General features: G+C 33.1%; 1 protein-coding gene across 1 annotated transcript; it reads left to right on the forward strand.

The window, feature by feature from the left end:
• Window positions 1-5658: 5658 nt before the first annotated feature.
• LOC132069237 (lachrymatory-factor synthase-like) lies at window positions 5659-6458 on the forward strand. The gene has a single exon (XM_059462648.1). It carries the CDS (start codon window positions 5826-5828, stop codon window positions 6351-6353), a length of 528 nt encoding a protein of 175 aa, XP_059318631.1. The 5' UTR covers window positions 5659-5825; the 3' UTR covers window positions 6354-6458.
• The last annotated feature ends 4914 nt before the right edge of the window (window positions 6459-11372 follow it).

Below are 11372 nucleotides of genomic sequence, written 5' to 3' on the forward strand. Positions count from 1 at the left end.
CAATCAGATGTTCAAAGATTCGATTTCTTACACATCTCGAACTATAATGGCACTGAGTGTAGTCTGTTGTGATTGAAAAAGCAGTGGAATTGTATGTGGCTGAACATAACTATCCCCACATAGGTGTCAGGCGATTGAGAGGAGGAAGTTTAGTGAATTATGAATAACTACATTTATGGCTGAAATATCTGTTGAAGCCGTCAATATAGGCCGGCCCGGTCCATACGAGCTATTCCACGTGGACTTTGAAATTTGGCAGGCTAGACCGTGATGGGCCTTAAAATAGCCAGCCCAATCCATCCCTAGGTGAGCTGCTTGCCAGGCTGGGCAAACCTTTTTCTAAAAAAAAGATATTTAATAATTTTTTAAATTTAATTTTAATCTAAAAATGATAACATATATATTTACAAGACAATATTACAAGGTGTTTCTGCTTGCTAACCATGTCTAAAATCCACAAACAAAATAATCCTAATAATACTTGAAAAGCTTCTGCGAAACTCATTGTTAGCATATTAATAACTGATATGACTCAAAATAAGTAGAGATATTAATAAAAAAACAGTAAACAGCTAATGAGTAACGATAAAACTAGCTAAATAGGAATATTAACCTAGTTTTGTTCCAATAGATCACATTAAAACACAAAAAAAGGATGATAATATTCCATCCATTAAATATGTGTTGGTTTAAGTAGACTTTGAATTTAAACTCCTTTTGTTATATATAAAATTAGAGAAAAGGTCATAAATAGTCCCTTATCTATGGGAGTAGGTCTAAAATGGTCCCTTAACTATACACTTACCGGTTTTAGTCCTCTAACTATCAAAAAACTTATCAAATTTAGTCTCCGTCTATTTTTTTATACAAATCTGTTACAAAACTCATAAACCTTCGTGAGATTAATCATTAAATCATTCCTCAGACCTATATTTCTCTCTCCCTGCTTCTTTTTCCTCAAGTTCCTCTTGTTTTTTTTTTTTTTTTTAAAAAAGAGCATTCTGGCACTAGTGTCGCTCTCGAGTCTCTAAAATTCGAAAAGACAAACCCAGGCACAAAATTTCTATAACCATTCTTCTCAAACACTATTAAAAAATTGGTAAAAACCGACGGAAAAAAACTGATGGAAAAAACCGACGAAAAGACCGACAGATTCTGTCGGTTTTTTCAATAATTTTTTTAAATCTTTTTTTTTTGTTAAGAAAACCGACGGAAAAAAAACCGACAGAGACGGAGTCCATCGGTTTTTAGAGCAAAAAAACAATATAAATTAAATCAGTGTAAGTATATAAACAAGAAATATCAGTGATCTAGTGGTAAAGCCCTTTAATGCCAAGGAACATACCCGGGTTCGACTCCAAGTTCCTACATTTCATTCTTTAATTTTCAAAAAAAAAAATCGACGTGAGACCATCATTTTTTTTTTTTTAACAAAACCGATAGACTGGGTCGGTTTTAACTGAAGCAGTCCGTTGGTTACGAAACGCGAGAGAGAACGTCGTTCGCCCATAATTCATAAATAATAAATATTACATAAATGATTGGCTACAAAGGGATTTTTTTTTAGTGAACGTGTCACAAGCTTACTCCTATTTTTTTTTTTTTTTTTGTAAAGTTTTTGTAAAAACGAAGAATTAAATTCGATTTTCTCTCCTATTTACTACGGCGACGAAGAATCAAATTATCACTATATTTATTCCTTTTTCTACTTCTTCTTCCAAGTGCAGGATGAGGAAAAAAGTTGAGGTTAAAGAATGAACTTGAGGAAAAAGAAGCAGGTAGAGAGAAATATAGGTCTGAGGAATGGTTTAACGATTAATCTCACGAAGGTTTATGAGTTTGTACGCTATTTGTATAAAAAAAATAGATGGAGATCAAATTTGATAAGTTTTTAGATAGTTAAAGGACTAAAACCGGTAAAAGATATAGTTAAGGAACTATTTTTAGGCCTCTTTCATATGATAAGGGACTATTTATGGCCTTTTCTCTATAAAATTACTTTTTATTTGGCCCACGGGCTGGCCCAGCCCAACTTCGCTCAAGCCTCACAGGCCAACGGGCTTACTCTGGTCGGGCTAAAAAAGTCTCATTTTTAATGGTTGATGTATTGGTATAATTAATTGCAGTATAAAATTCAACATAAAATAATATAATCTTTGATTTGTTGCATATTAAAAAAAAAATCATCACAAAACTACAACATTTAGTTGATCCTATTAGATAGAACATCTACTAAGTTATATAGGAATTGGTGTATTATTTTATGTGGAATAAAATGTGATATAATTACTAATATGGGGAATAAATTATTTAAAGATAAAAATAAAGTATGTCATTCATGTTTAATAATTTTAGAGTTCTTATATCACTGCATAACAGTCCTTTCTTCATTAATCACCTCATAAATAATATTTACACTATGATTTTCACATAACTATGAACCAAAACCGTCCTCTAGTTATTTGGTGCTAACTTCATCTTCTAGATATATACTTTTCTATCAAACCTTTCACAATTTAGAACCACAGTTTATTGGTAATAAAGTTATTATCCCGTTAATATTCTTCTTCCCCGCACCGACTATTCTGGACTATACTAATTTTCACATGATCAGAAATAGGAGTGTACAAAGAAAATCAACAAAGCACACCAAATCGATAACCCAAATCAAATCGGAAAAAAACACGATTAGTGGTTTGATCTGACTTGGTTTGGTATTGAAAAAAAAAAAAAAACCTGACCATAATTAGTTTGGTTTGGTTTTAACTAAAAAAAATCAAATCGAACCAAACCAACCCGACATTACATGTATAAAAAAATTTAAAATATTTTATACATAAAAAATTTACTTATAATGTAATTTATAAATATTTCTTAAGTTTTTTCATAGTTTTTGTCTTTTAACATACAATTTCAAACTTTGACTTAAAATTTTGAATGTTCCAATAAGTTTTATAGCGCATAGATGTTAGTAACTCAAATAAAGTCCAAATCAATACTAATGCTACAAAAGTACTTCAATCCTAACACTAGTATGACAATAATATTATATATCTATTCTTTAGTTTTGCATTGTTAATTTAGACAATGAAAATACATAACTTAATTTTATTATTTTTCTTTGTTAGGTAATTAATACTTACTAGCCTTACTTATTTTAGTATAACTTGGTATTTTTAGATGATGATCATTTTCATTATTCCTTATTAATTAGCAAGATTTATTTTATGCTATTTCATTATTTATTTTTTTGTTGAATATTTTATTACAATTTCATCACTCATTTCACTTTTTTGTTATTTTCTTAAGAAATATCTTAATTATATAGTTGTATATTATTAGGAGTAAATAAATATTTGACGCAAAAGTTATATTTTGTATGAAGATTTTTCCCGAAAAAAAATCCTAAAAATCCGAGAAAATCGAAAAATCCGAAGTCGAAAAACCTGACTTTTATTGACTTGGTTTGACTAATCAATTTAAAAATCCGACACAATTAGTTTAGTTTGATATTTGAAAATTTCGAACCAACTCGATTCATGTACACCCCATCGAAATGAATCACTATCGAATAAGAAAAGTATAGAGTACTCCAATTAAAAGAATTTTAAGGCCAAACCCATCGACAGACATACGTGTGGCCGTCCACTTCTTTCACTTGAGCACCTAAAGTGACCCTTGTTCCATTTAGACAACGCCCATTGATCTATTCTACTCCTAACGACAACTTTTGCACGCATTAAGAGAGCAAAACCAACACCAAAGGGGGCACCACCTCATTGCACATCCAACCAGCCTAAAAGCCCCAATTTTTAATGGAATTTTTACTCGTTATAGCTACTTCTAATACATAATTAGTGGTAATAACTACCTTTTATTTTAATTACTAATAATAACTAAATACTTTTCTAATTTAACTATTATAGCTACACAAGAATTTTTGAATTACCATTTCACAAATACACCTAAAAACTAGCACCCCCAATCCATATCCCTTTTAATGGTAACAATATTAATCACTTAATATACATTACCATCTCTCTCCTTTTTCATAACTTCTTACCTTTTATGATCGTCTTCTTCCTCTCTTCACCCTTCTGCAAAAATTTCACTTCCATTCTCACCAATCAAGAAGATTCGTCATATTCTTTCTTTCTTTTTTTTTTTTCAAAAAAAAGGAAAAAGAAGCCTTAAAGTACTCACGTTCTATCCCATCTCCTTTGTTTCGTGAAATTTTCGCTATTTGTGTTATTATTCTTCCACAAAATCAACTTGGTGGAAGTGATTGTTTTTGCTTCAAGCCATGATGGTGGTTATGGTGGCGCACACGAGAGAAGGGGAGAGAGAAAGTTTTTTAGGGTTTTGAGAAGACGAAAAATATATGTATTTGTGTATGTTCTATGATATAACTATCAATTGTTGTGGTTGGTGGTGTATTTTTGTAAGTTTTTCTATATATTTGTGTATTTTGTTCAAATTAATTCCATCGAGTTCATCTAGTTTCAAATACACGGGTACGCAAATACATGGTAAGTTTTCATATATTTATGTATTTTGTTCAAATTAATCCCATCAAATACATGGGTGATGCAAATTGTTACTCACACAAATACATGAGATTTAATATAAAATATATGGGGTTTGATTGGAAACTTCAAATACATTAGTTATGCTATCAAATACATGGGTAAATAAAGAACGAAATCAATATTGAAAACTTCAAATACATTACCTCTAAATACATGGGTGATGCAAATTGTTATTCACACAAATACATGATATTTAATATAAAATATATGGAGTTTGATTGGAAACGTCAAATACATTAGTTATGCTATCAAATAGGTAAATAAAAAACGAAATCAATATTGAAAACTTCAAATACATTGGCTGTTGATTGATCGTGTTGTTTTGAAATCACATAAATACAACTTGAATAAACGAAATTTGTGAAATCAAAACGGTGTTTTTGCACGAAATACCTGATGATTGATCGTGTTTGTTTTGTCAATGTATTTTCAGAGTTGTTGAAGATTTAATTTGAAATTTGAATTTTTACATTTAAATGTGGAAGAATGCGTAAGAAGAGAGAACGTGTAAGGAAAAGGAATATTACAAAAGATTTTGCGAAAAGAAGGTAAAAATATCTTAATTTCTCATTTAATACCACCACCGTTACAACCTAAATTAAAGGAGCAAATTGCCTTTTTTTACCGTACGCTCATGTATTTGGGAAACAAATACATGCGAAAACATACACAAATCGACCGATTTTTAGCTACGAATGGTAATATTAAAAAGGGTAATTCAAATGGTAGGAAGCCTACAATAAGGTAGTCATTTGAGAAATTTTACCTTTTTTAATGGTCAAAACTCCACGAATTTACAAGTTAGTGAATTTACAATTAAAATGAGTTGACACAATTTAAATGAGCTGACACAATTTAATTGGTCACTTAATTCACGTAGGGAGGCAGTGGTGTTTGGTTTTGCTCAGATAACGCGCAAAAAGTGTCTAAGTGGAATAGGAATAGCGCTGCACAAGGTCTAAATGGAAAAGGGCGGGACCCTTTAGAGTCTTTTAAGTGAAAGAATGAATGACGCGCGCTGTTTGTCGATGGGTTTGGCCGAATTTTAAATTGGGACGCATTTAATGTGCGTTCTCCAACTCCAGAAAACAAACCAAAAAGAATAAATTACTTCCCAAGCGAGTTGTCCTTATATGACTTTGGAGAAACGTGACCTACAGAAAATTCCCAAGACTCATTAATTATTTTCCATATCCTATAAACTTTATATATATATATATATATAGTCTTCTATCAATGAATAAATCGGATCTGAATTCATCTACTTCAATGGAGCAAAAGGATTCACAACCAAAGTGGGAAGCTAAAGTCTCAACAAGATTACAAAAGGCAGATGCAGGCCAAATATTTTCTCTCTTCAAAGATTTCTTTGGCCTAAACAAATGGTTTCCTAGCTTGTCAACAAGTTATGGCATCCATGGTGAAAATGGTGAGGTTGGTTGCATACGATACTGTACTGGATTCTCTCTCCCACCAGAGAGTGGTGCTCCAGTGAGCTGGTCCAAGGAGAGGCTCGTGGCTATAAATCCAATTGAGAGGATATTAAGCTATGAGATAGTGGATTGTAACATTGGATTCAAGTCATACTTTTCGACGGTCAAGATTGTCCCAGATGAAGTTGATGGTCAACATGGATGTGTGATCGAATGGTTCATCACCGTTGATCCAGTGGAAGGAATGAGATTGGAGGATTTGATCAAGAAGTATGGAGTTGGGCTGCAGGGAATGGCTAAGAACATGGAAGATGCCCTAGCAAGTTCGTAATATAACTTTGTTTTTTGTGATTATTTTTTTTTTTTTTTGCATATGTCATCCAATGATCCTACTTATAAATAAATGCACCAATTAATAAAACTGTGTAGAAGTACATTTAAATTGTGTGGATACAATAATTCATGCTTTGCAGGACTTGCTTTCATTTAATTGCATTTGCACATTTTTTAATTTGATTTGAATAATTTACATTAAGTTACAAAGCATTGAAAATTATTGGTCTAAGAGGAAAGCCAAATTCCTGAAATTTCAGTGTATTTCCTTAATTTCTCTTATTCAAAACTAGCAAGGGAAACGGGAATTCAATAAGTTACTTTCTTGCTATTAAATATTAATTCCAAAACACTGTAAAGGTCCTATCAGCGTCGGCATTAACAACAACAACATACACAGTGGAAAAAAAAAATGACAGATCTTAATAAACAAGTGGATTGAGTTGTTCTGTGTCACCGTTTTAAAAGGGAAAAAGAAATAAGTTCTTGGAAAAAGGAAGGATATATTTAGCTATTTTTTTTAAGTATGCTCTTGTGGTACTTATAGCCTGTTTGGTCAAGCTTTTAAAATTAGCTTTTTTAAAAATGTATTTTTTTTTAAAAGTGCTTTTCAAAAAAGTAACTTTAGCGAAAAACAGTTCGTGTTTAACCAATTAATTTAAAAAACACTTTTGAGCAACAATTAGTGTTTGGCCATGCTTTTAAAACTTGTAAGTGTATTTTCTCAAAGGGCAAAGGGTCAAATTTACCTTCAAAGTATGGTTTACAGTTTAAATTTGCCCTCCCCATTAGGATACTAGATATATTTGCCTTTTATGGATGGGAAAAGGGTCAAATTTACCCTCCAAGTATGGTTTATAGTTTAAATTTGCCCTCCGTCAAAATTTGGGGTCAAATTTTCCCTCCCCGTTAGGATACTTGATAAATTTGCCCTTATATGGATGGAAGTATGACTTAGACTCCACAACACAAAAAAAAATTAGCCACGTCGGATCCACGTACGATCTCATCCTTTGTTTCTTCGGTTTCATCTTCTTGTTTGATATCTTCTTCATCATTGTTGTTTTCTTGATTTCCATTCTCTTTTTCTTCATCTAGTTTAGATTCTACATTTCCATTCTACCCATAATGCTCTTTTTGCCCTTCTACTTCATTAAATCTGTGTAATTTAGTCACATCAGAAACAGCCTCTATTCCATTTCCTTCATCAGTACTAGGACTGCTTAATCTTTTATGTCCATCCAATGCGAATACAGTGCAATAAGTGCAAGAAGCATCAGAGATAACAACTTCTTTCTTCATAATTTCACAGAATGACTTGTCACATAGTAGCTCTGTTTCATCCTTTGCTTCTTCTTCATTGTTGTGTTCTTGATTTCCACTCTCTTTTTCTTCATGATCAATACTAAGACTGCACAGTCTTTTACGTTCATTATTCAAAGCGAAGACAGTGGAATTAGTGGATTGAATTGGGTATGGGATCCTACATGGATCCGACGTGGAGCCTACATGGCTAATTTTTTTGTGTTGTGAAGTCCAAATCAAACTTCCATCCAAATAAGGACAAATTTATCAAGTATCCTAACGGAAAAGGCAAATTTGACCTCAAACTTTGACGAAGGGCAAATTCAAACTATAAACCATACTTGGAGGGTAAATTTGACTTTTTCCCCTTTATGGATGGAAGTCCACATCACAAAATAAAATAAAATAAAAATAGCCACGTTGGATCCACATCAGATTCACGTAGGCAACTCATACTCAACCCAATAAATCCAAAACCCAAAACCACGTTTCCTGCCTTTTTTTGCGTGGATTGTCCTTCATTTAGGGTGGTCTTTAATTTTTACCCTTCAAATTGGTGGTCTTTAAGTTTTGCCCTTTGCCTAATACCCCGAGGTTGTGCTCTAACCCCAACAAAAAAAAAAAAAAAATTCGCAAGCGAACTTTGCCTTTAGACAAAAGTTAAAGACCACCAATTTGAGGGGCAAAAATTCATGACCACCCCCAGCGAAGGGTAATCCTACAAATTGCCCGTTTCCTGCTACTACAGCAGCCTTACATTCCTCATCATTCAAGCCCATCCTTCTCAAAGCCATAGGCCCGAGCCCCTACCCGTTGTTACGCCCTTCATCACTAGCCCTTATGGTCAGCATTTGCCTCGTATTCAACCTCATAGGAGGCAATTTATGGAGAAAATGCAATGATTGCTTCACTTTTACATCAAATTTCACAGCTCCAATATTACAAGGTGAGTTCAACATTGCAGTTGTAGCATGATAGCTCAGATAGTACTATATTAGTATCACAGCAGGACTGTAAACAAAAAAAAGATTCACAGAGAAAATGCATCAATTAACTACAACAAATCCCATAGCACTAGTCACAAACTCAGACATTATTTAAATGTGATCTAAATTTATTTAAAAGACACATTTTTTAGCATTTATTCAGGCATAAACAGCATAAACAACAAATACAGTAACTTTTTTCCTTACCCAAAAAGGCCCTATTAGCTTATATTACAAGAATCAAAAGTTGGGTTTATTGGGTTGGGTATGAGTTGCCTACGTGGATCTGATGTGGATTCAACGCGCTTATTTTTTATTTTTTTTTTTTGTGATTCCATTCATAAAGCAAGAAATATCGTATCCTAACGCAGAGGGCAAATTTGATATCAAATGTTGACAGAGGGCAAATTTAAACTATAAACCATACTTGCAAGGTAAATTTGACCCTTTGCCCTTTCTTAAAAGTACTTTTTAAAAAAGTGCTTTTGGGCAAAAACTATTTTTTTTAGCTTCTGAAAAACTGCTTCTGCTACTCCCCAAAAGCACTTATTTTCTCTCAAAAACTTGATCAAACACCTCACTTTGATAAAATAAGCACTTTTGGAGAAAAATAAACTTAACCAAACAGGCTATTAATTCGGTTAGTGACATGAGATCTTAGTACCTGAAGGATTAAAGAAAGAGCTTTTGTTGTTTAACTGTAAAGTTCAAATCAAGATCATTTTTCCTATGCTTTATTAGACTCGAACCAATTGGAAACAATTTGTAACTTTGTCTAGTTGATGTCATGGGTGCATGTGTTATATTTATTCTTGGTATGTCACTCCGCTAGCAAACAGTGCCACGCACAAGAGAGTGCAAGTCTTATGGATCCTCCTACACCAAATTGGACTAAATCTGGTTAAAATTTAGGTCAACGCGACAATTCAATACGATACCAAAGACTGCTATCGACAATTCAATACGAAAGTTTCAGACTTTGGAGTAGATAGGGGTCAACTTATAACTAAATTCTGGAATAAATATATGTACATGTGTGTCTTAATTTTGTGACATATAATTTAGATATCTAGTAACTACATAAAAAGTACTCTCTTTCATTTTATGTGGTGAGACTCCAAGTGTAAGGGCAAATTACTTAATTTTTTGTATGAATTCAGACGTATAACCTTTATGACGGTTTATAATTTAAACTATACGAATATGGTAGTCAAAGGTAATACCTATTTGACACTCCAAATAGTAACAATGTCACATAAAGTGGAACAAGGAAGTATCATAAACTACAATATTTTTAATTAAAAATCTAAAATATGTTTCAGAAAAATAGCAAGGTGAAAATTCATTTATTTTCTCCGATAATAATGTCATTTCACTACTTTTTTTAAAAAAAAAAAAAAAATCGACCTCATGAGGTCGAAAAAGCTGAAATTTCGACTTCAAGCCCAGGTCGGTAAAGGCTTGGTCGAAATTTTTTTCGACCTCGTGAGGTCGGAAAAAACCGAACTCACTAGTTCGTTATATGTTTTACAACCTAAAATAAAAAATTAAATCATGAGGTCGGAAAGTTAATTTTTTATTTTATATTTTAAACAAATTATATTAATAAATTTTAATTTATTTTGACCATTTCGACCTCATGAGGTCGAAATAACATAATATAATTTATATATTTCGGCCTCATGAGGTCGAAAAAAAAACCTTTAAAACTGACCTCATGAGGTCAAAATTTATGAAGTTTTGGCCAAGTTTCGACCTCATGAGGTTGAAAATTTTCAAGTACTGGGTAAATTCCGACCTCATGAGGTCGAAATATATGAAGTTTAGGGTAAATTTTGACTTCATGAGGTCGAAATTTAACAATTTCTGGAATAATTTCGTCCTATAACCAATTCTGTATCACCAACAACCAACTTAAATAGTTGCCAGCAATCCAACAAATTCTAACAAACAATTCATTATACATTCTACAACCAATGACACATCAAATTCGACACTATTTCAAATTTGAATGGAAACTTCATTCAAACATTTACAAAACACATAAGCTAGTCTACAACTTGAAACGTCATCAAACATCATAAACTTAAACAATTCATACCAATTCATCAAAATATACAAAAGTTAGATTATAAACTATACGAATCAAGGACGTCGTTGTGTGTTAGACACGTGATCCATATCCTCCTCACTGGACTCATCACGAAGGGTATGATCAGGATTAAATACATGAGGACGTGACCTACGTCTAGCCTGGGAAGGTCGGGCCTATAACCTACAAGCATCCCCGGGACACGGGGGAATCGAAAACGCCCCCGAAGCAAGTAAGCGGTCTAATTGGGCCTTAATACCCACCATCTCGTCGTCCCTCCTCCTCTTCCTGACCTCTTAGGTCTGCAGTGAGTTTGTTAATTGAGTAATCTGCTCCTCCATGACCTTAACTGTAGCAGGATCCACTGCCCCCACATCACTAGAACTACCTAAGCCTTGAAGGGCCGACCAGAAGCGAAGAAAGGCTCGATTCGCCATGCCATAAGCCGTACCATACGTAGTCGGACCACCAACATGGTCTAGCCACTTCTGCTTTATTTTCTTTTGGGTAAGTGGCGTGCTGGCTGGCTACGTACGACGCAACTCCTCTAACTGTTGTTGAAATTCATTCTGAATTTAAAAGATAAAATGTTAGTAGATAAATTTAGAAAAATAAAGTAGTTATTATTGTTACT

Source organism: Lycium ferocissimum, chromosome 9, assembly GCF_029784015.1.
Source record: "Lycium ferocissimum isolate CSIRO_LF1 chromosome 9, AGI_CSIRO_Lferr_CH_V1, whole genome shotgun sequence".
Lineage (NCBI taxonomy): Eukaryota > Viridiplantae > Streptophyta > Magnoliopsida > Solanales > Solanaceae > Lycium > Lycium ferocissimum.